The sequence below is a fragment of the Megalops cyprinoides genome, chromosome 15 (genome assembly GCF_013368585.1).
Source record: "Megalops cyprinoides isolate fMegCyp1 chromosome 15, fMegCyp1.pri, whole genome shotgun sequence".
Taxonomy (NCBI): Eukaryota; Metazoa; Chordata; class Actinopteri; order Elopiformes; family Megalopidae; genus Megalops; species Megalops cyprinoides.
Genome location: NC_050597.1, coordinates 6,510,875 through 6,536,273, shown reverse-complemented (window position 1 = coordinate 6,536,273; position 25,399 = coordinate 6,510,875). Strand labels below are relative to the sequence as shown.

General features: G+C 44.5%; 1 protein-coding gene across 1 annotated transcript in view; it reads right to left on the bottom strand.

The window, feature by feature from the left end:
- Positions 1 to 25,399, bottom strand: part of LOC118789858 (echinoderm microtubule-associated protein-like 6) — a 116,726-nt gene continuing 91,327 nt past the window's right edge. Inside the window, exons 26-44 of the mRNA XM_036546546.1 lie at positions 24,712 to 24,888; positions 23,430 to 23,631; positions 22,730 to 22,856; positions 19,331 to 19,345; positions 16,502 to 16,510; positions 13,404 to 13,482; positions 13,012 to 13,141; positions 12,717 to 12,815; positions 10,261 to 10,434; positions 9,388 to 9,596; positions 8,756 to 8,913; positions 7,888 to 8,002; positions 7,232 to 7,420; positions 5,810 to 5,982; positions 4,854 to 5,016; positions 2,351 to 2,454; positions 1,533 to 1,686; positions 1,287 to 1,387; positions 1 to 501 (exon numbers count right to left, since the gene is read on the bottom strand). Coding sequence (XP_036402439.1) covers positions 477 to 501; positions 1,287 to 1,387; positions 1,533 to 1,686; positions 2,351 to 2,454; positions 4,854 to 5,016; positions 5,810 to 5,982; positions 7,232 to 7,420; positions 7,888 to 8,002; positions 8,756 to 8,913; positions 9,388 to 9,596; positions 10,261 to 10,434; positions 12,717 to 12,815; positions 13,012 to 13,141; positions 13,404 to 13,482; positions 16,502 to 16,510; positions 19,331 to 19,345; positions 22,730 to 22,856; positions 23,430 to 23,631; positions 24,712 to 24,888 — 2,403 coding nt within the window. The 3' untranslated portion in view covers positions 1 to 476. The remainder of the gene's footprint in view (positions 502 to 1,286; positions 1,388 to 1,532; positions 1,687 to 2,350; positions 2,455 to 4,853; positions 5,017 to 5,809; positions 5,983 to 7,231; positions 7,421 to 7,887; positions 8,003 to 8,755; positions 8,914 to 9,387; positions 9,597 to 10,260; positions 10,435 to 12,716; positions 12,816 to 13,011; positions 13,142 to 13,403; positions 13,483 to 16,501; positions 16,511 to 19,330; positions 19,346 to 22,729; positions 22,857 to 23,429; positions 23,632 to 24,711; positions 24,889 to 25,399) is intronic.

Here is a 25,399-nt window from a genome sequence, read left to right as displayed (position 1 = left end):
TTTAAATTAAATAAAAAGTTGGCATTACACTTTTTTTTCCTGCCACTTCCTTCATGGAAAACGGATGAGAATGTAAACACAAACGCTTATTATTTTTTTTTTTTGGAGGCCGGTGAGAAAAACACCCTTTTTTCTGTGGCAAGACGAGCATTTCCTTCCAAGCAGCAGTTAACACTTGCCGTTCCAGCATGTACAGAGTACAGAGTACAGATTTTGGCCTGTGTTCAGGACAGTGAAGGTGCTAAGTGGTCTTGGAGAAGCTTGTTGCTCAGCCCCTCCATCCCACTTCTCACACCACTGCCTCCAGCATCCTCCTTGGGCGTTAAGAATGTGTAATTTGCAGCATTTCAGTAACAGGTTGGTAGCAGCCAGACACTTGAGGCTTTGGGATTCCTCTTGCTTCCCATCAGGGCGAGGGTGAGGTGGGGGGGGGGCGCGGAGGTGGGGGTAGCTGCAGTATGCAGGATGGTGGATTCTTACAGGCATTTCCACACAAACACACTGTTAGACACAAGAGAGACAAGAGAGTCAGTTCTTATGAACCGCAAAAGAACCAAAAAAATATCAGCTTCGCCTAGAACTCTGAAAGCTTTTACAGTGCAGTTACAGGAAGATGAGCTGAAATTAACTGACTGATTTCTGGGCAAAATGACTCCCAGGGCTATGGGAATGCATGGGGTATTTTTTGTAAATGTCATAAGTAGGATGTACCATGTAAGTAATACGAGCTACTTACAAAGTTATGACATCAATGCAAAGGTTTTGAACGTGGATATAACCTTTATAAGGTGTATTCTAAACTCTGCACACAATTACATGGTAGGACAAATCCTTCCCGTTCTGAAACTGTAAGTTGTTCAACACAGTCTTATAACCTAGCAACACACATCTGCCATCTGAGATCATGACAGCTTTAGGATGAAACCATCTTTCATTACAAACTCTACACAGACATGATAAACATCTCAGAGTCATCAAGAAAAGATTCACTGCCAATACAGGGATAAACTCTTAACATGTTTAGTGACAGATGGTCAAAGCATTTGGCCATATTTTGGTCAGCTGCTTAGCAGGTAATGCGGCAGGCTGATAAAGCGAATAGAGCTGGTGGTGCAAGTTTCAATATTACTGTTACTTTCCACTGAGGGCGTTAGTTGTTGTTTATCGTATGTTAATTGAAAAGTAACTGCTGTCAGGATTATTTTAGAGATGAAGTTATAACATCCTGGCGAATTTGAGCATCAATCGCAGCATCGTTCAGCTTCTTAAATGGACATCAGACGTACCTGCAGTCATCGCCTCCTGTGCTTATCACATACTTATCGTCGTAGGAGAAGCGTATGTTGGTCACGTGAGCCGAGTGGCCGAAGTAACGCTTGTGTTTGGCCTGCAGGGAAAGCAAGGGATGTGTCTGTCATATTAAACTTACAGCTCAAGAACAGAACCTGCGGGCGGGATTCAAAACACACCCTGCCATCTGGCCAGCACCTAAAGGAAGATTAATAAATAATAAAATGAAATAACCGACTTACAAATTTCTCAGAGCACGGGAAGTCGAAGAGCTTGACAAGGCCAAAGTCGTCCCCGGTCACCACGTTAAGGCCGGCGTGGGAGACGCAGGCACAGTTAACGTCGGCCTTGTCCGCGTTTCGGGGCCAAATTCCCAGCACCTCCTCTCCCAGGGTGCTGCAGAGACAGGGGGGACATCAAGGGTCTGCAACGACAACTCATTTACAAAAACCAGAGGTGCTGCTGAAGACCTCGGTGCTATTCGGATGAATCCAAGGATGGCAATTGCCAAGTGACAGGACATAAACTGGGCATCAAAATGAGTATACACAAGGGGGGTGGTCACATGACAACAGCAGGGATGGTGTAAGAAACACTACTGACAGCGTTATTATGAACTGTTTATTTTTTCCTTTCAACCCAGCCAAAATTGCCCGCTGGTGCTGAAGGCATATTAGACACTGATGATGATATCATTTGCTCAGCTTCTGTGTTTACAGACAGACAGTATGGATCTAAATCATCCTGTTGATCAATATGTACGTCCTGTCCCTAAACACAGTCGACTGGGCATTTCCAAATTCTTTCTGCTGTTCTAGTTTTCTTCTGCTCAGAGCATGGGTCCTGCAGAGCTGTTCTGACTGGACACTACCTTTTTACATGAAAATCTGGACTTCTAAAACTACCTCTGTCTACCTGTGGGCTAATTTATAGCGGTGTTATAAAACTCCCTTTGGCTGATCTCTAGGAATGCTCTAGAACTACCTCTATCCACATGCAGGCTTATCTCCAGCAATGTTCTAGAACTGCCTCTGTCTGCACGCAGGCTAATCTCACTCACCTGGTCCAGGTGGCCCAGGTGATCTTATCGATGAGAGCCTGCTCCGTCACCATCTTCCCAGAGGGCACCTCATGTACCTGCCGCTTGTAGGCCCCCGTGGACACCTGAAGACACAGGTACAGCGGTTTAGTGTGCATCTGCAACTCTGACAGAAAGATGTATCAAAAACGTTTGATGGATTCTGCATTAACTGTGAGAAGCAACCCTGATGAGGTTCTAACAGTTCTAAACAGTTATTACAGTCTGCAGTGTAGCACAGGCAGAAAAAAAGGACTGTGGTTCAAACAGCAAAATGTCAAAAAAACACTTTAATTAGATTTCATTTTAACATTACCACTACAAAATGTGGTCACGTGGAGTCTGAGTCTCATGAGGAGACTGCAAAGTCTGAAAAGCATCTATTAATGTTCCTCCTTTTTGGGTGTGGTCATTCCTCATTCTATTGTACATTATAATTCTTTCTCCGTTTGCCATTTCGTTGAAGGCAAAATATTCGTCTCTGAATTATGCAAAAAAGGACTAAAATACATTAATGGTTGTCTGGAGCACATTTCCCCAGGGGACAGCAGGTGATCAGCTTTATGAGGACTGACATTTCCAGCACTACACCCCCACGTAGACAAGATGTTTCCAACAGCTGAGAGACACGGTTCATTTTGGAGAGGGCGCTGCATGGCTTTACACTGTGCCTGGACCTCAAATAGTAACCACAGCCACTTCACTGTGGTATCAAAATGAATATGTAATTCACAATCAAACAGACTATACGCTGTTCTCACTATGATACATGTCCACGCAATTACACTTGAACGCCAGCCAATCTCTGTACCCTAGCCCCTGGGACATCTATGGTGTGATTCCAAGACACTATAAATATTCCTGACCTGCCATACATGTATCTGTCTAAATATAACCCCCTCTTGCCTGGTGCACACTGTAACTGACACCACCATGCGTTGCTGCCAATGCAAAGGGGGAAAAGTCACGGCAATAATGCGACAGAACAGCTAATAAATGACTAAAAAGGGCCAAAGGAAGTGGAATCCTCGAGTTTCACTCGACGGGACGAGGGGGAGAACTAAAGAGGAGAGAGGTGAAGACGGAGCAGGAATCTGATGCTCTCTTACACACAAGTGCCAACCCGTGACTCACAGAGCTTTTGCCTTATAAACACATCACACTCCACCAAACAGTTTCCCTATGGTGCAGTCAGTGTTTAAGATGCAGATCAATATAAATACTTACAAAAACGAAGGGTAACAACTAGTGTTCCTGATAATCATACTACTGAGACATGAGATTTCATACAAGGTAGAGACCACACATAGACTTTAAAATATTAATACAGCAATATTCATTTTCTATTGGACATTGCATATCTCTATGAATACACTTACGTCCATTTTATACATGTGCCCCCCTCTACTTTAGTTGTATTATTCATATTAATGGTAACATAAATTAAATTTTATTTATTATTAATATTAATGTATACTGGAGTTCATGAAAGTTAATATAAGTTTCAGACAGATCTCTGTGCAATTATGCTTTGGACCAAGTTCTGATGAAATAATCTCTAGAGTGAATGTCAGAAGGTCTGCAGGGAACTTTGGCTGGTAATTATATGTACTTAGAAAGCAAACACGCTTTTAAAAAACATGAGTTGGACTGTTAGAAGTGCTTGCTGTTGCTTCATAGGAAAATGATTAATTGGGGAGTCATTCTGCATTTTAAACTGAGCCCCTGAAGTGCAAATCTCCTACGTCAATTTCACATGTTAAACAGAGAGGTCATTGCTATGGCGACAGCAATTTAATCTCAGATAAAAGCCAGACATATTAGTCATTTATCATTATGAATCTGATGATTGGCTGTTACTAAAACCTAAAAAGTGACTGTGTGAGGCATTTATTACAGCTGTTTGGGAGAGTTTTAAATTGAATTCGGTTAAGAATAACACTGAAGGATCAAATATGTTTTTAAAATGGGTTAATTAAAAAATCTGGGCCCCTTTTAACTGCTTTGATCATATTTTGAGAAAAAAAAATTATGAAATTACTCAGTTATGAATGTGCTATGTAACCTCAAAAGATTATTGGACTGGAATCAATTTTCAAAAAAAGCTTAATTGTTACAAGTTATAAGCAAGTGTTTACTTGATTAACAAGTTTGCATTACTAATCTAATTAATCAAAAAAATTCAGCATAGGTTTGTTTTGTGTAGGTACTGAAATAAACAATTTCTCCTTCACCCTAATGGACCATATAAGGAAAATTTCTGTGTCTAGAGGCCTTCATTCAGCATTGACTTTAAAGCAGATCCAGATTCAAACCAAACTGAAACAAGTGAATATGAGAAATTCCTGTCTTACAGAGTCATAATCCCTTAGAAGCTATCCCTATAGACTTTCGTGGAGCTCCTGTGTGAGGGCCTATGACATCACAGTCCCTGCATGGGGACACCCCACTGTGGCCCCCACAGGTCTCAGGGGGGGTCTCCTACCTCGATGTACTTGCTGTCTGCTGAGAAGTCCATCTGGATGACGAAGCTGGGGATGTCCTTGCAGTAGCCGATGCGGTTGAGGGAGGGGCCGAGCGTCAGGTCATAGAAGTCCACCGTGCTCTCCACAGATCCCACTGCCAGCAGCCGGTTATCAGGGCTAAACCTGGGGGTTGGGGAATGGGTGAACTCTGAACTGCCGTGCTGCCTCATGATAAATGCATTTGTGTGAATCTGTGAGATGAGGCCAATTTTAGTGAGATGTATCAAAGTAACTCACAGTGTAGCCTACTTGCTGGGCACCAGTTTAACCTAGCTGGTAATGACTACCAGCTAAACACTGCCAACATTAAAATATTATTCAAAATTGAACAACAGTTAGCTGCTCTGCAAGATGTAGACTTAACCTCTGATGATTATTACATTTTGCTGTGTGTCAGACTACTGCATTTGGTCTGGCCAATCCCAATCAGTTCGGAATGGATGAACTCCAAACTCCTGTGGTATTATTTGTTGCTGTGTCATAACTCTGTCCCCTCACATCAGAACCAGACAACGCCATGCAGTTACATTGTTCATCAGTCAGCATTTCATCATTTTTAAACACTAATATTGCAAAATTAAGATTTTTTTAAAATCTTATTCTACACAGTGTGACGCCACATGATAAATTCATTTATGTGAATCACTGAAATAAGTAACTTGCAGCGTGGTCTACCCACTGGGTAGCAGTTTAACCTAGCTAGTAATGACTACCAGCTACACATTGTTAACATTAAAATACTATTCAACATTGAACAAATGTTAGTTACTTTGTAAGATGTAGCCTTCACCTCTGACACAGAAGAAATATACAAATGATCATATTGCTACACAAGGAATGTTGGTGTCTGGCTAACCACTGCACAAGCACCGAGTCGGTAAATATCCCTGCCAGGACGGTGATACCCCCCACTCACCGGATGTCCTGGATGGCGGCACTCCGGTCACGCTTCTTTCCCCACACCTTGAGCGAGTTGACCAGCAGGACGATGAACTCTCCGGTCTTCATGCCGATAGAGACCATCTCCCCATCAGGGCTATAGCTGGCGCATTTGGCTGCGTGGCCCAAGCTCACCTTGTTCAGCAGTTTCTGTCAGGAGAAGCAGGCAGACTGTGTCACTGGCCGACGAGGGTAAGGCTGCTACAGCAGGACGCAGTGTGGCAGGAGGAGCAGCAGAACAGCTCAGAAAGAACACTCATGAGGGAAGAGAGAAACCAGAACAAGATCATAGGATCATAGGTTCACAGGAACACTGGGCTACAGGATCACTAGATCACCGGATCACAGGTTTACAGGATCACTAGATCGTATGACCTCTGATCACATGATCTGTGGTTTACTGGATCACAGGATCACAGTTTTACAGGATCACTAGATCACATGATCAGTGGGTTACAAGATCACTATATTTTGTTATCAGTGGATCACTGGATTTCTGGTTCACAGCATCACAGGAGCTAAGGATCACTGAATTACAGATATGTGCAGGGGAGTGGAGGAGATTTTCCACAGAATCTGTGCAAACACAGGTAGTTCACAGCACCCCTTTTATAAGTAGAGATGGGCTGCTGATGCTTTTTACACATAAGTGAAAGGATACCTCTGTCAGCAAGCTAAGAGTCCTAATACCTCCAAGCTCATTTGCAACAATATTTTTATCATTTGACAACTTAAACAGAAATAAAGGCGTGTAAAATACATAAGCTAGCTCTTCACACGTTATTTTTAATGGTCTGTCTATAAAGAGGAGTGGGCCGTACCCATGATGAATCATTCTTCAAAGTGATTGGACAAACATGCTTTGTGTTTTTTTGGTAGTGCTGAGTGTTTGGTTTGCATCAACATGCAGTTGCTATGAGCGTGCTGAAGCTGGCCAGGGACCAGGCAGGCTGGCACTGAATGCATGGGAGACTACTGTAGTCCCACAGATAGCAGTCAGACTGTGGACGGCCACAAGACAGAGCAGTCACATGATGTGTGACTGCCACAGACACGCTTGTGAAAGTGCCTCAATTTCATGTCTGAATTTGACTTTGCCAAATTCAAAACACATCTGAGGCCATCACAGCAAACAATAGATTTGAGTTAAAAATCATGCAAAACAGAGAAAATCTATGCTGGACATCGGATGTCAGTTAGCCACAATATCAATAAAATGTCCTCAATTTATCATCACAGAGGCCACAACCTTTAAAGGGAAGGCATGTGCTCCCTTGTACCTACAAATCTCCATTCTGAAGTGTCTGATGTCATTATGTTTGTGTAACAGGTCAGCAGGATGCAGCTTTGCCGTATGGGGGCCCAGGTGACACCTGACCTTCCTGCCGCTGGCCCTCACCTTGTCTGCCAGGTCCCAGATGCGGATGGTGCCATCATCGCTGGCCGAGATGAACACGTCTTTGGAGGGGTGCGTGGCCAGGCCCCAGATCTCCCCCTGCATGTGACCGTTGATCAGGATGTTGGAGGCGGCGTTTTTTTCCCCGACCTCGATGATCTCACCATCCTTGGTTCCCACCAGTATCTTACCCTTAGCGGGAGAAGGAAGGAGCGTGGAGAGATGACTCATGGCTAAATTGGTGCTTAATTGAGTCACATTACTAATCACATCACTGCTACAGATAAGATGGATTTATAGTTTGGCCATTGAGATCATTACATTCAATTACATTATATTCATTTAGCAGCCGCTCTTATCTAGAGCGACCTCAAGCACAAGATCGTTTTAGAAGAATTTAAATTTTAAATGTATAAATCTTTTCAATCTTTTTTGAAGAATTTTTTTACGAAGGAATTGTCCTTGGTGTGTCGTGTTGATTTTGGTATTCTGTGCGAACTACCTAAACTGAGCCACGTCACACATATGTGGTCCATACTGAACCAGGTCACACTGTGGTACAGGCTGTTTCGTGCTGTGCTGATGTTGCGGTCCTACAGAGGTGGTCCATACTGAACCAGGTCACAGTGTGGTACAGGTAGGGTCAAAGCAGTCCTTACCTTTCCCCGGCACACGGACCGAACACACTCCACCACCTGGCCCGTCTCCAGCTGGAATGCCCGGCAACGCTTCATCTCCTGGTCCCACAGCTTCACTGCCCCACCCTCCTTAGTCCTGGAACATGCCCACGGCCACACCCCATGTCATTACTGAGCGCCATACAGCCACACCCGAGCAACTTGCAGAGGAACTTTAATTGGTTACAATTTTATCCATGTATACAGCTGAATATTTAATGAGGCAATTGTGGGTTAGGAACCTTGTCCAAGGGTACAATGGCAGTAATCAATCCTGCAGGGGATTGATTACAGTTTCAATTTCATTTCGGTTACAAGCCCTGCTCCTTATCACTACATCACACTGCTGTACTATCATAACCTAAGAGCATGGCCTGGCCAGTTCTTCACACAACTAGACTCAGTGATTCATCATGACCTAGTGATCACATGAGTAGTAACCACAGTCTCCTCCTATACCCTTGCCAACACTCCTAATATTCTCCTAAATCCCCACTATTATTCATAATCTCCCCCTGCACCCACACTAGTACTCATAATCTCCCGCTACACCCACACTAGTACTCATACTCTCTTCCTGAACCTCCATTGTTACTCATAATCTCCCGCTACACCCACACTAGTACTGATACTCTCTTCCTGAACCCCAGCTATCATTCATAATTTCCCCCTACATTCACGCTAGAACTCATACTCTCTTCTTCCACTGTTACTCATAAGCTCCTCCTACAGCCTCGCTAGTACTCCTAACATCCTCCTAGAACCACACTAGTACTAATACTTTCTTCCTAAGCCTCCATTATTACTACCCTGCACACTCCTCCCCCCGCCCCCCGCTGCTGGTACTCACGGCCTCTCCTTGCCCCCGGTGACGATCAGCCCGTCCCTCAGCGTGGTGTACATGGTGAACACAGGCCCGGTGTGCGCTTTGGCCACTACTCGCACCAGGATGTGGTCCCTCCACACGTACACGTCCCCATTTATGGCACCAGTGAAAGTGAGGTTATTCTGGAGGGAGGGACAGACACCATAGCCACTCACTTCAGTGATCAAATTATTATTATTAATAATAATAATAATAAAATTGGCATTTAGCAGACGCTCTTCTCCAGAGCAACTTATATCAGTTTTTACAATGTTCAATCCATTTATACAGCTGGACATTTACTGAGGTTAAGTACCTTGCTCAAGGGAACAGCAGCAGTGCCCCCTTGGGGGATCTGAACCGGCAACCTTTCAGTTACAAGTCCTGCTCCTTAACCACTATGCTACACTGCCATTTAAATGCCAAACATTTAATACTAGCATTAAAATGTTTATACGGGAATAAAATAAACAACTACAATTATTATACATGAATAAATTAGGAGATTCAGGGAAGTGCCCTACTCATCTGCTATGGCAAAGACAGTGTTTGGGATGTATGTTGTAAAGACGAGTATGTCTCTGATCATTGTGTGCGCATCCATATGCTGAACTCACAGCACCAAAAGCCACAGACAGCATGGTTTGCATCCTGGCGTCGTCCACTGAGCCGATCACCCCCTTCTTGTAGATAAGTGAGCCGCCAGCCAGAGTCCAGAACTTGATGTGTTTAACGCCCACAGATACGAACTGTGAGTCAGAATCTGGCCGGAACTCCACCACGAAGATCCTGTCCGTATGGCCACCTTTACTGGTCACTTTGGCACCTAGGCAGAAACACACATGTGCAGGGTACTGAACATAATTTTATGAACCACAGACACAGAGCTGATTCCATTACATTATTGCCCCTATCCAGTGTGACTTGCACAGGCTATACACGTAATCCAGTGCAATTTACCTTGGTTATAATTCTTACACGTTAACCAAACATATGGCTGGATATTTAATGAGGCAATTGTAGGTTAAGTACCTTGGCCAAGGGTACAATAGCAGTGTCCCAGAAGGGAATCAAACCAGCAACCTTTCGGTTACAAGACCTGCTCCTTACCACTACATCACATTGCTGCCTAATTATACGCACCCTGCACCCACATGTGGAAGAATCAGACAGGCTATTTTTTGAGTTATGAATGCAACATGTTTCAGAATTTTTGTCATGCGTTTTGGTTCCTGATGGGATCTCATCAGCGCGGTTGTCATGACCGTGACTAATGTGGTCGGGTCGTAAAACACAGCCACAACCTCTTCTATTACAAAATGGGGAAACAAGGAAGCATACTGGCAGGATACAGATATCTGATGCATCTGAGGAAGGTGTCCACAGAAACCTGAACAGCCAGGCCCCAGTCCCGATCCTCCAACGCCATCCGGACGAGAGTGCTCACTGCTTCCTGCGTGTGGCCGTGACAGGAAGTGATGCGGGCTCACCTTCCTGCCAGCGCCACACGGTGATGGTGTGCTCGGGCTCCACGCCCACCGACAGCAGCAGCTTCCCCGTGGCGCTGAAGTTGACGTAGCTGACGCCCTTGGCGTGCGAGCAGCGCAGGATGGACAGCGTCTGCTTGCTCATGGCGTCCCACACGTGGATGGAGGGCGTGGTCCCTGCAGCAGAGGCACGGCGTGGGTCAGTCTACCACGACTCGCGGGCGGGCGTCCAGCGCGCTCCCTCAACCTACCGGCACCTTGGACACAGAACTGTGGACCTCTCTGCATCCACAAAGAGTGAAAAACTGGGGGGTTCCGAGTAGCTCGGTGGTTAAGGTGATCACCTTGAGCACAACCTGAGCTCTGCAGCCCAGGTTTGATCTAAGATGCGTCATTGGCCATCAATGACAACAGCCTAGAGTGGTGGATCAAACCGGCTTCCTCCTGCTGGGAACAGGGGTGGGTATGTAGGCAGAGTTTGCTTGTCTCACTGCTCTCAGGCACCCTGTGAATCATCAAACACCTGAGAATTGCTTGGATGATGTCAGTGAAGCCACACCCATCCTTCAATGGGGCTTAGCTCATTGTAGCACGCTGGTTGACTTCGAGTGTGAAAAACAGTTGAAACTGGCGTGCAAGTGTGTCGGAGGATTGCATACGCTACACCCCGGCACTCAAGCGCACTGCAACCACACAACTACAGCGGTTGTCATGGTGAGCCTAACATATCCAACTGGTAATCCCAAAAAGAAGGAGCATAAAGGGGGAACAAAAATTTAAAAAATAAAATCAAAAACAAAGAGTGAATTACATTTTTGAGACGTGAGTTTGACTGCATGGAAGACACTAAAAAAAACATTATGAGATGTGAGGGTTGATGGATATGTGATGTTACCATGGTTAGCGCGCCAAAACCCACTCACAGGACTCATTAACGAGACAAGGGAAGAGGCACGAGGACTCATAGGACCAATTACTGAGACACGGTGCATTATAGTACACTCAGCAAGAGGGACAGGGCTCATCTGTACTCGGAAAACACAGCACAGACTTCCAAACCCTATTGACAAACATGAGCCATGAGCTACCCCAGGTCACAAGGGCCACAGTCCTGCATGCTTCACACCTGGAGCAGCAGGTGAGGTGAATAAGCATCAGGCTTGTTTTAATCCTCTGATTAATGCAAGTGAGTCTTGGTGTTTCGCCAATGACACTGTGAAGATTTTCTTAACTATTCTCCTGTGGTCATAAAAGGACACAGAAATTGCAGGCTTATGCTGTGTTTTCACAGGATTTTTTTTTTTTTTTTTTTACAACAAAGTGCAACTGAATTATGTATCGTAGCACTGTCACTAAACTCAGTGAGAGGATCTGATTGGGTCCATAAAAGCACAGTGACTCATAGATGGCTGTCAAATTTAAAGGTCAGGTGTATTTCAGAAACATTTACACTCCAAGCCTATCCACCATAATAACAATGATTTAAATCAAGCAGTAATAACATATAACACAGAGTGACACAGAACATCAGACGCAGCGCAACCTGCAGCTTTGGACCCTCTGAGGACAAAGTGGCCAAAGCTGGAGACAGACATGACCAAACTGCTAAAAGAAGTCTCAGTTTCAGCCCTTCAATACTGCAGTTCCTCCACCGTATTTTGGAAGGATATTTAGATTGCTGCATAATAATTATTTTTCTCCCATGTTGATAGAACTGCCTGGATACTACATCGAATCTTCCTGAGATTAACACACAACACAGCCTGAGGTAGCAGAACCTGCAGCTGAGGCTGACAGACGTGGGGGAAAAGAGGATTAGCAGGTATCCACACTCGAGGACAAAGCCGTCACAGCGCTCATGTGACCGGGGCGAGCGGAACAGCGCGGCCCAGGACAGCGAGGGTGGAGGGTGAGGGGGGGTGGGGCGGAGGTGGGAGGGGGGGGTGGAGCGTGGCTTACCTGGCAGGGCGGTGGCGTCGCCTGTCGTGTGTGAGCGATGGGAATGAGGAAGCACCAAAAGAAAGCTGGAATAAGTGACTTTGTTTTCTAAGGCTGCTGTGGCTCATGGCGCGGCAGCACCACGAGAATGCCAAACATATCCAAAGCAAACGAAACGGTGGAAAAAAGCAACCGAGGCAAAAGAGAAAATAACAGGGCAACAGGGCTCAAATGCAATGAACCACGAGCAAAAATGAGCAAGTAACACTGCCCTCCAGCACACAGGCAGAGAGAGGAAACACTCTCCTTCTCACACACTCAGAGGTGTGTGCACACACAGACACACGTGCACACGATTTCAGAGGTAATCTGCAGTCAGATTGCCGCCATCTTGCTCTCTGCAGAGTGACATGTACGGTCTGTCCTCCTTGACTGTGCAGATTTGTTGCACACACACACAATTCACGCACACACACATACACACACACACACACACACGCGTGTGGTGATCCCACACTCACCGATCTGCCCCGTGGCTATGACGTTTTTATACTTGGGATGTTGATTGACAGTCAGACAGAGGATGTCGTCCGTGTGTTCTAGGTAGAAACTCTGAGTGCCTGAGAATAAGAACACACTAAATCACAGTGCTGTCACTGTACCCTGTATTAACGGGGGAAAAAAACCATTGTATAACGAACACTTTCATTTTATTAAACATAAACAGAACAGCTACTCCGCTACTGACGGCCACACCCGAGCATTTGTGGCTGGCTTGCATTTCCTGTGTGTGAGTGTCACACAGGCAGTGCGTACCTGTGGAGAGGCTCTGCACCATGGCTGCCGCCGCCGTGTGGTAGATGATGTCAGCACCGTCGTTGAGGTAATGCAGGTTGTTGCGACAATCAAAGCCCCGGTATCCAAAGACGTGGTCCAGTACCAGCTCCTGGAATCACAGAGAGCACTGAAGGACCACCGCCTAGCACAAGGCGAAGAGGACAGACCCAAAGCACAGTCCCGATCGATGATGGAGCCGTAAATTTCAGACCAACTCTACTCTTGCAGTTGTCTCCTGTCTCCATTCTGTTGCCCTTAGCACATCTCTCACGCTCATTCATACAGTGACATAATAAGAGGCAGCAGAATGAACGCTCATTCTGGAACACTCATCCACCACATTCCCATGCTAGGTCCCTGCAAGTACAAACCTCCACCAGCTTCTTCTTCTTGGTGACGTTGTTCTTCTGCAGTTTGTCTGGCTGAGGGGCGGCTCTGCTGACCGGGGGCCTGCAGAAAGCGAACAGGCTGTCAGTCTCATCACAAACAGCAAATCAGTACCGTCACAAACAGGAAGTCAGTACCATCAGGCTGCTGTCAAAGCAACAATTAACAAAATTGTGTTCTTGGTACTGCCCAGTTCAGTAACTACACTACAACAAATTTTGAGAACAGTCAAGTTCTCATGACTCATAATTGAACTGAGTCTTCTCCTATTGATTATTCTAAAAGCACATACAGCTGACAATAATTTAATCTATTAATTAACAGTAATATAGATCAATGCAAACTAATTTATTAAGGTACACCTTTCAAATGATTTATATACATCCTCCATCTTGCAGGAGAAATTCCCAGCTGAGTAGCTTGGAAGTAGTAACTTCACGACTCATGAATTACAATTACCTTACTGTTGAACATGAAGCTCACCTCTCTGAATTATGAGAACAAACAGATTTCTGGCGAGCAGAAAGGGATGCTTCAGGCCACAGTATCAAAGCTGGCTTAGGGACCACTTGAGGGCTTGACTGACTTGAATCAAGGGGGGGGGGCATGTACCAGATAAACAACCTCTGTTTGCTCCCATGAGACCAGTCTCTTAAAAAGGTTCATGTTCCTCAGTGCATCAGAAATATTCCCCCACATCAGACTGAAGAGACAGATGATAGAACAGACTCCAGTGCTGGTATTCTAAGGGACAGAACTACACTATCCCTGATGCTGGTGCTCTAACACACATGGTCTTACCTCTGCAGGGGCTACAGAGCTTCCCACAGGGAGACCCCACACTCTAACGGTCATGCTTATTTAAAACACAGCACAGCCATCTACTTCACTTCAAAACCACACCGAATCCATAATCTTCAACACACGTGCTTGAAGATCTGGGATACAGAGGACTGACCTGTCAAATTTCTGAATTTGTATGAAATCATGTTATTGCTGCAGACCAAGTTAACAAGATAATAACTACTGATTAACAATGAGGATTTTCACATATATGCCCACAGGTTTATGTATTTACATCAAGTATACATTGTGCCCTTTTGTTGTCAGTTGTGTTCAAACACCACAAACTCCATTTGTGACATATACAGACTAAAACACCACAAGTGTGCAGTTCTAACATATACATCACAATGACATCATCACACTGCGACAGGAAATGCAAAGGGCGTACATCAAACACATATGGAAAGGCGTATGATAGCAACACAGGTATCCTATCATATACCTTGTGCCTACTTCAGTTTAATAGATCCCTGTTGTTCAAATTAGATATCTTAGATAAATTAGATGTCCACATTTCAATGCCAGTGAAAGAAAAACTCTTAATTTTTCATTTAAGTGAAAGAAATTTTTTTTTTCGTCCATGACACCTACTTGACTGAAAATGTTTATTTGAGTTTTAATGGTGCTACAGTTTTAACTGATGTGCATCACATTAAAAGGTATTATTCGGAAACCAAAGAGCACTGCTAAGAATGATGCCAATTATTTTCTTACATATCAGGACTCAAAAAACTATGTTAAATAGTCAAAATATGATAACGGTTGCTTGGGCCTGTAAGAGTGCCCACACACTTGCATAAGGGCTGAGAAAAAGTTCAACTCTCCCCTTTTCCAGTATGACAGAAGCTTGGGTCCCTGTATTATGGTGCGATTACAGACACTATTCATCAGTTACGCTAAGGACAGCTACTGGCAATGATGCCAGATCTCATCATTGCTCACACTGTTTACACAAACCTTGGAGAGAACCGACAGACGGACAGGGAGAGAACGTCCAACAGTTAGAACACTGTAACGGTAACATACACATTTGAGAGAGAGAGATAGACAGAGGGGGAAGGGGGGGGGGCAGAGAGAGAGAGAGAGAAAACCTTTCAGAGCGAAAGAGGAGGCTAGCTTTCCTCTTGGGAGAGAGGAGAGAATGTGTAACACTGGCAGTATCTTGCCATTTGCAACAACCTGAGGGAGAGTGAGTGTCATGTAGATCACATAAAAACCTACTTCATCATCGATCGTGATTTTTAAAATCACTCACTTTGAGCAGAATTTTTCATCAAGCCAATTGAACTGAGAGAGAGAGAGAGAGAGAGAGTGAGTGTGTGTGAGGGGGGAAGGGATAATTGAAGAGAAAGAAAAAAGAAAGGAAGAGTGAGAGAGAGAGACGGAGCCATGTTGACTTTGCACAGGAGGAAAAACAGTGCAATGATGGTGGTCAGGCACTAGTTATGCCACTGCTCTGAGTAACAGCAGTGCATAACTGCAACCATAGATGGGTTGCGCAGGGCAAGTCTCCAACACTCTGGTAAAACACTCTCCTTCGCACAATAAAAAAAAATGCACCAGTAAAACAATAGATATTTACTGTTGTTTGCAAGCATGTAACAAGGTCCTTTTCAGCTTCTGGGTAGTATTTTACCAGCTGTGGGTTGCCATCTCTGAGGAGTTCCTATTTACATCATCTGCCTTTTCCTGTTACATTCTTTATGCGTTTTTTAATCTTTGTCTAACTCTTTTATCATTTCCATTGTTCTCTCCAGGCCAATCGGGCTTCCAGTTGGAGAGCCTCGTGGGAAAAGTTCTCAAAGAGCCAATCAGCTGGAGGAATACACCAAGGACGAAAATCACACAACACACCAGAGAGCTAGAACGCATGTTTATAAGGTTTTATTTGGCTGGGATTTGTATAAGGATTTGGTGGGTTGGTCTTGGATCAGTGTGAGAATCACTCTTGACCTGGAGGTCTTGCAACATTGATACGCCTCCCCACTGCATTCCTGCCTTTGGAAGGAGATGGCCAGTTCAGGCACAGAGGGTGCCCTCGGAGAAGAGTGGAACAGGAAAAATAAGATGAGGAAATTTCACTCCCGCGAGTTCTCAAACAGCAAAGTTCAGATGCAAAGATGTGTGAGGAGAAGAACAGAACAGAACATTGTCATCAGGCAAAGGACAGGACATCACACCGCGACAGCGACACTCCGACCAGGAGACACAGCCAACAGGTGGAGAAGACATTTACCTGGATCCCCTTGAGTGCAGCAGACAAAGCCAAGTGAAAATTTTAGTAGATTCAGGTTCAGGACCTGGGGACCTTGTGCTCTGTGTTTTTGGTAGCTATAGCATCTTAGAGGACATGCACAAGCAACCTGGAGAGCTAGACCGTCATTCCCGCCGGGCGCAAACCATGCTCCTCACACATGCCAGGAAAAGAAAAAGGCTCGGGGGAAAAAAAAAGAAAGGAATGGAAAAAGTGCAGTGCACCAGTCTACAAATTGAGAAGGGGGGTCATACCCTGATGTCCCTGGGCAAACTGTGTACTAAAGCTCCTACGGGGGGGACAGGGAGAGAGAAGCCCATCAGTGCTTCCACGAAGGCAGTGTGAGGGGAACACATGGTCACTTTGTGAGTGGGGCTCTCTCAGGGCGAGAGCGTGAGCGCGAGGGAAGGAGGGAGGGAGAGAGGGACAGGAGTGGAGAGAGAGAAGGAAGGAGTGCATTCTCTGTCCACACCTGGGACACGGTCACACTCAGGGCGGGCAGGTTTGCTCTGAGGTACAGACTCGAAAAGCAGAACTTATCCCTACTCCTGTTTCGTGCTCTCCTTATACACCTCTCCATGAAACAAACAGATCAGGAAGCAAATGAAAAAAAAAAAATCAGGGACATTCTAATTGTAATTTTCTGGACACTAAATAAATAAACAAACAGTCCAGGGAAAATAAAAAGGCAATGGCATTAGAGTCTGCCCCGCATTTAATCCCAAGTAGCATATCCTTGTTTGGAACTGTCTACACAACACCAATCATAGCATTATACAACTCATTCCAGAAATGTTTCTATGGTTATTTTGCAATCAAAAGAGAATTCCTGGAATTTGTGCACGGAATGGCTGTTCAAAGTATTCCCAGTCTTTACATACTGGTAACACCTCAGACCCAGAGAAATAACTATTCCCGTTTCCTTAAAGGGCATGGTTTACTGAGGGCCAGATTTACTAAACTACTGCGTATGTTGGGATGGAAAAGAGTGGCGGTAGAGGTCAACAAGTTACACGGGACTTACTAACAATTTTGTGAAAAGTACTATTGCAGAAAATCAGAACCACGCAGAAGCCTTATCTTTTAAATTTGGGAAATCTGACAGCCTTTTCAGAGTGAGCTCCTTCCGAACATGCAAACGTCATCTTTTAATATACAATTTGTTGCTACTTCATTCCCAAACTACGGACCGGCTGTTTATATTTTATGACGTTACATTTTAGTACATTGAGTACTGACGCCGGGAATCTACTCAACACAATCATTATGCGTTCAGACCTCCGTCTAGCGCATCCGTGCGCTGCATACTTGGGAAGTCCATTACATGCTAATTATCTTATGATATCTTATGATTCCTTTTCATCACCGTCTGTTATTAATGTACCTGTTATTAAACACCTTTTAGTGTCTATACGCGTATTTAAAGAGAATTTAGGCAACTTTATATAGCGAGGTCATAGATGAAAAACGCCAGCCCATGAATTTAATCATAAGCGCAACACTAATTCCATTTTGCGCTTTTCCTTTAAATGAATACATTTTATTAATGTTATGCACAGGCATCAAACACGTTATAAAAACAGGATACCGTGAGTAATTAAACTGTAAAATTATTATTATTACCTTCTGCTCTCCCATTAGCCGTTAGGTTCGTCCATAACCCGCTCAACAATTGAGTGCGACTACAATTTTCAACGGGCCGCTCCCCTGCAGCGCCGCTTAATTCGATTTACGGTGGTAAATACTGCATGGTAATTGTTTCCCATTTAATTTGTTTAAAATAGTCCCGAGACCCTCGTGTCCTCTTCCGAGTAATACATTTAATAAACACACAAGCTGTCGTGGAAACGGCAATGTAGCGCAAATACCTTATGGACTAATGATTACACTTGTGAACTATACAAAACGCATCCAAGTGTTTTGCAAGAAATTATGTTTTGTCAGCTCTTCTCCATTAGCTTTCATTTCCTGAATCCGGTTTTCTTTGTTGTTGTAAAGGTATGTATTTTATGGAAATTTGCAGCCTATATTTTGCCTTCGTATTTAATAAATTACATTACAAGTGATCAACACCTTATGTTAATTTCCTCGTGTATCTGTTTGACAGTTGGTTGCTTAAGAACCCACACATTTTACACTGTGCTTTATTCTTTAGTAAATTTGGCCCAGAATATCTTAAGTAAGCACTCCTCCCATTAAATATGAAAGGGATCTCTCATAAAAATGCATAAAAATCCCAGATGGGAAGACATATTAATTGTATTCAGAAATATTACAGAAACCCAAATGAATACACCAAAAAGAAACATTTGCCTGTAACATCAAACAATGGGACACATAAACGTCAAGTATGACACAACACGTGATAGATGTACTACTAATAATTTAAAAAACATATTTTGACCGACTTATAGTGCTCATCATTCTCATTGTAATAAGGCAAACCTCTTGATCCCATAGTCTGCTCTCAAAAGGAATTCTGCAGCTTCTTTTTTGCCCCCAAGTCAATAAATGTGTGCCCCAATTTCAGCCAGAATCCGTTTAGGTAGATGAATCTCTGTTTGATAAAACTCTGGGAAACCACTGGCTCCAAACATTCATAATGTACTTCCTTTACATTACCATTAAACTGCATTTATGTTAATAAGAAAAGAATGCTTTAAGATAAATGTATATATTCTGAATGGGCCCAGGCTGATAGAGATCTGTGGTTTTTGTGTTGATCACCACCGTCTACAGTGTATATACAGTACATGAGTAGCTTGTTAAATCATTTTTTGTTGTATGCAGGCTATATTAGGTGGTACTTACTTGACAATTCCCTGCCTCCAGAGGAAAGCAAGTTAAAACATAACACAGATATTAAGAGTTTCTGATGAGAGAGAAGGGGGATAGGTGGAAAATGGCTGGCTTTGACCAATGGGGAGCAAGCTGTGGACATGGTTCTTTGTCATTTTCAGGGAGGGGCGTGGGCTTGGAAAAACAAGGGTGACCAGGCCAACCCCACAGCAAAACGTCCGGATCTCATGTGATTTTCTATTCATACATGAGATGGACTAAATATTATCCTCTAAATTTGTTACATTTGAGCTCAAAACAGGCTTAGGAACACGTTTGGATCATTTACTTATAATTGACTAACTGCTGTGGTGACCTGTACTTAAAGTGAAGATTGCTAGCCACATATCAAATAAGCTTTTATCATGGTATATCAGTTTGATTTTACAGTTAACTGCCTCATGGGGTTAGCAAAAGTGACTGAATGACAAGGGAGAATCATGGATGAAAATCTGGTACTGTATATGTTATCACAAATACTGAATATAGAAAAGGACAGAATATCTCACAACAATACTTAGGAGAAGACACAAAAAAACTGCAAGTTAACAATCCATAAGCAGTAATATTCAAGGAGAACAATTGAGACAATGGAAACAAAAACTACAAACAAAAGTGCACACAAGCTTCAGACACAATGGAGTGAATGGTGGGGATCTATCCATTATAAACTCATGCCTGTCAAAGTTATTATCATATACATTTCTTGAAGAATATGTCAAATATTTCATAGAAAAACAGAGACATTTGTAAGACTGTATTAGAGAATGGATGTGTGACTGGATTAGGAAGAAACAGAGAGATCATGAAGGAGGCTGTAGGGTCTGACTATAAATATGGCATTTCCTGCTCTCAGTGTTAACAAGGGTTATGTGATGTCTCAGGCCTGGACTCAATCAACATTTGTCTTCAACTCTAATCCACAATTAAACCCCAGAGTTACTTTATTTCTCTACAGACAAGGATGTTGTAAATTCAGCAATTGCTGAAATTGAAGCATTTCACAAACACCTGCATTTATATGTGAGTCGTGGACAAATTAAATTGAATCCGAGCCTGTAATTTTCAATAGGAGCAGTAAGGTGTCCGTATACAAATTTTTCAGAGAAAGAATAAATAAAGTAGTGCCTTCATGGCCCCGTGGTTCGAAGTTGCACTGTACTGAAAAATGTCTGATTTGTCCTTCATGGATTTTAATGTATGCAAATTATGGATGTCACATCAATGAGATGTGCAAAATGTGCAAGTGCAAGTTTTTGGGGGTTGCCATGTTACTTCTTCTATGATGAATTATCACCATTAACAGCAAAAAAACAAAAAAAGTAAATTTGGTACATAATTACTCATTTTGTGAGGGACTTAAGAAAAAAAAAAAAGAAAAAAAAACTTACCTGTCCGACCATAAAAAACACAATTTTCTACCACGAATGAGGAAAATTATGACTTATTTAAAGGAGGATTTTAAAGGCAAGTACGACTGGGGTATGAAAAGACAAGCCAAACATCAAATGATGCACTTCTCGTAACTATATACCATGGACACAACACATGCGCTGACATGCCAGAGTATCACAACAACTGGAGACACAGCATGCCACTGAGGTCACAGCCATGAAACACTCTGTCAGACTGACAACGACGATTCAGGGATGCTGCGCATATTCAAAAGTAAAATAATGCAAGTGATAGCACACGGTAACAGCAAGAAAACACTGAAATGGCGACTGGCAAATTATGAAGGGAGTTTCATTGAATCAAACTAGGTTTGATTTGATTTATACATCATGCAAATGATGAACAAGTGGGTCGGTTACCATAATTTTTTTACTTGTTAAAACACACTAAACAGATCCATGAGGAGACCTACTTCTACTGGGAAATGCACGTAAAGTGCACGTACTGGAGTAAATAAGTGCAGCCACAGAAATGCATGTGCTTTTCTTGCCAATGCTGACAAATATGGAGTTGCAGTAGTGGAAGGGGAAGAGAGGGTGAAGACAGGGGGTGTAATGGGCTTGGATACGGGGGGTGGGGTTTTAGTGGAATTTGGGAAGGGGGTGGGTTGCAAGTAGTCTTGGAATTGGGGGGGGGCAGAGTTATAGTGGGGATGGGGGGTAGGGGGGGGCGTAGAGAAGCTGGAGAGGCTGGAGTTTATCATAGCTGCAGTCAAACAGCCTGCTCTGGGACACAGTGCTTCAGGGCCCAGATAGCTACACCCATACTCATATTGCTGTGAAGTCACAGACATCATGTTTTGACATCATTGTGTAGTAGATGTTGAGTGTGTGAATCCTCTATGAAGCCTTCCCTAAGCTGTCTGCCTCAAAGTCAGCTCAGAAATCCATCATTTAGCTGTAAAACTTTACTCATCACTGTTCAACAGAAAAAAAAAAACATAAAAGTAGAAGAACAGAGCTCATTAAAGTACATTTCAAATCCCTTGACTAAACTGTCATACTGTATGAAGAAAGAAAAATGTGCACTGAATATCAACACATCTTAAATATATTCCAAGCCCGTAAGAATTCTAAGCCAGCTGCCAGACCTCCTGAAAAATGTACCTACCACTGCCTTATCTCAAAGATGTTTGCAATATTTCATTGTGATGAACTTATAAAAGAACTATGTTGATAATATCTAATGCACTTATTTTAATATTAGGCGACCCAACATAATGCAGTACATTTCACCAGAAACTGTAAGTTGTATGATGCTTTTGCAGGTCATCAGAAATGAGTGCATGTTATCTAACCTTTGGCGATTGGTTGTATTCTAAAAGACTGCCGTAAGTGAGTGAGTCAGTGCTTATACTACTATGACATCATACACGGCTCCTCTCCTTGGAATACCCAATTCTACTATGACTCATCACTAGGGCCACACCCCCAGGGAAGATGAAGTCAGTACTGGAATTAAATTCTACAAAGACTAACGGTGACAGCAGAATAGGTTTCCTCTATCTTGAGGAAAAATAAGCATAAAATTCTGCCCATAATAAACCAAGCAATTTTTATTTCTGTTCTGGCTTACGCTTTGTCCTTCGTCATGTAAGAGCCAATTTGAGAAACCTCAAACATTTTCTAAAGCAAACTATTGACATTCAGACTGACATTCCTAAGTCATTACCAGTAGAATCTCATTTTATGCAGTCTTAAGTTTGCTTATTCACAGACTTTTCTCTCTCTAATCTTTTTACACCTGCATGAGACATTCCACAGCATTCACGTGTCACAGTCTGGTGCACCTCGCACATTATTTTGGCCTGAGGAGCCCATATCAGAGCATGTCCTGTGCAGCACAGATGCATTGTGGGAATGGCAGAGTGAGAGAGCAGATGGGATATGGGTGGGGACAAAGACATGATGGGTGTACCTCTCTTCCGCCGACACTTCCTTCTGCTGCTGGTGGGGCTTGACGCCAGACATGTCCCGTATGCTCACAGCGTAGATCTTGGTGGTGTAATCGATGCTCCTCTCCCTGGCAACATCACTGTCGTAGCCTGCGGAGACACACCCACCACAGTCTCCGTCCAATCACTGTGAGGCATGGAGGAGGGCTTTACTCTCAGAAGCTCCCTGGTGTGTTCCATGGGCTGCATTTCTCCCGGTGATACAGGATGCAGCAAACACAAGTGTCATATACATATGAAGGAAGTGCAACAGACAGGAAGGAAGTCTCACACACACAGGAAGGAAGTCTCACACACACAGGAAGGAAGTGTCGTACACACAACAAGGAAGTCTCACACATACAGGAAGGAAGTGTCTCACACACAACAAGGAAGTCTCACACATACAGGAAGGAAGTGTCTCACACACAACAAGGAAGTCTCACACATACAGGAAGGAAGTGTCTCACACACAACAAGGAAGTCTCACACATACAGGAAGGAAGTGTCATATACAGAGGAAGGAAGTGCAACAGACAGGAAGGAAGTGTCTCACACACACAGGAAGGAAGTGTCGTACACAGGAAGGAAATGCAAACACTGAGCGCGCAGTAAGGTAGTGACAGTGTGTTATGACGTTACTGTAACGTTAGAGAAACGCTGCGAGAGAACAGCGCGTTTTACCTCCGTCCTCCTCTGTGTCGTCGTCCGACTCCTCGCTGTCCACGGGCTTGGTCTCGCGGCTGCCCGTCGTCTCACGGCTCCAGATCATGAGCGCGGTGTCGGCCCCGCCCACCGTCAGCAGCGTGGCGTCGTCCTGCGACCAGCGCACGTTGGTCACATGGGCGCTGTGGCCCACGTACTTCTTAAACTTGGCATACTGCCCCTGAAGGGGGAGGACGGAGCGCCGTATTTACACACCGCACCCACGTGTTCACACACACGGCCAAAAAAAAAGGCCTCAGTGACACATGTTTCTTTTCAGCTAATCTATCCGAAGACACGCTTCCATTGGCTCACTCACGTTTACATTTATTCATTCGGCTGATGGTTTACAAGTGAGGTCCAGTACAACGCAAGCGAAAAACCATACAGAGTCAACAGTATTAGAAGCACTGCATGAGCAGGTTTCAATGGTTGGCCAGGCAATGTACAAACTAGCATGTAAAGCTAACGAGTGCGTTAGATCATTAGATTACATTTTTTTTTCCACCGCAGTGCGCTTGGGGACTGCAAGTATCCTGCTGCAGTGGACTCTGTAGCTCATGTGCGAGCAAAGACGCTGTCGCAGTGAGGCACGCAGTTGGCGAAATTGAAAACAGGGATGTATAAAGGGGAAAGAACCCTATAAAAAGGTATTTGAATAGCAGAGGTATCCTTGACAATTTCCAGCTTGGCTGGGATTGTCAGGTCAGCTGAGCAGCTTTATAGTGACCTCCGCCAGCTCCTCAGAGCTTCGGGTCCATGGAGGTGTGAGAGCGCTGAGTCAATGCTGAGTCAGGGCTGCCGCTGCTCGGCTGACGCGTGATGGCTGACTCATCGCGGAGTGGGGATCCCTGCAGGTGGGTGAGTGGGGGTCCCTGCAGGTGGGTGAGTGGGAGAGTGGGGATCCCTGCAGGTGGGTGAGTGGGGTCCCTGCAGGTGGGTGAGTGGGGGTCCCTGCAGGTGGGTGAGTGGGGGTCCCTGCAGGTGGGTGAGTGGGGGTCCCTGCAGGTGGGTGAGTGGGTGAGTGGGGGTCCCTGCAGGTGGGTGAGTGGGTGAGTGGGGGTCCCTGCAGGTGGGTGAGTGGGGGTCCCTGCAGGTGGGTGAGTGGGTGAGTGGGGGTCCCTGCAGGTGGGTGAGTGGGGGTCCCTGCAGGTGGGTGAGTGGGGGTCCCTGCAGGTGGGTGAGTGGGTGAGTGGGGGTCCCTGCAGGTGGGTGAGTGGGGGTCCCTGCAGGTTCAGGCAGACGGGAGATCCCCTGTCACCTTGGCTGGGTAGCTGAAGAGCTTGAGGAAGCCAAAGTCGTCCCCTGTGGCCAACAGCTTCCTGTCTTTGGTGAGGGAGGCGGCGTTGACGTCGGTGATGTCACTGTGGGTGGGCCAGATGCCCTCACAGGTGGGGCCCAGAACGCAGGTCCAGGTGGCCCACTCGATCTTCTCAATCTGTACAGGGAGACGTGTACACGCACGTACACACAAACACACACACACACGAACATACAGTCCCACATACACACACACACACACACACAAACATACAGTCCCACACACACACAAACACACACACGCGCACACACACACACACACACACACACACACACGTGCACACACACACACACACACACAAACACAAACACACACACACACACACATGCAAGACAAAACATGCAGAACCACGTACACCACACAACACACATAAAGAACACACAGACAATATACAGACATGTGCGCGCGCGCACGCACACACACACACACACACACACACACACACACAAACACACTCTCAGAGCTGAACAGGAGGTCTTTGCTCATGTCAACATCAATCATTTACAGTATCTCACATTCCAGCTGTTAGCATGCATGATTAATGTTCCTGAGTCAAAGGAAGGTTCTGTAAGAGGTTATTACTGAGATCATGAGCATAATTAACTGCAGTGGCTATTACAGTTGAGAC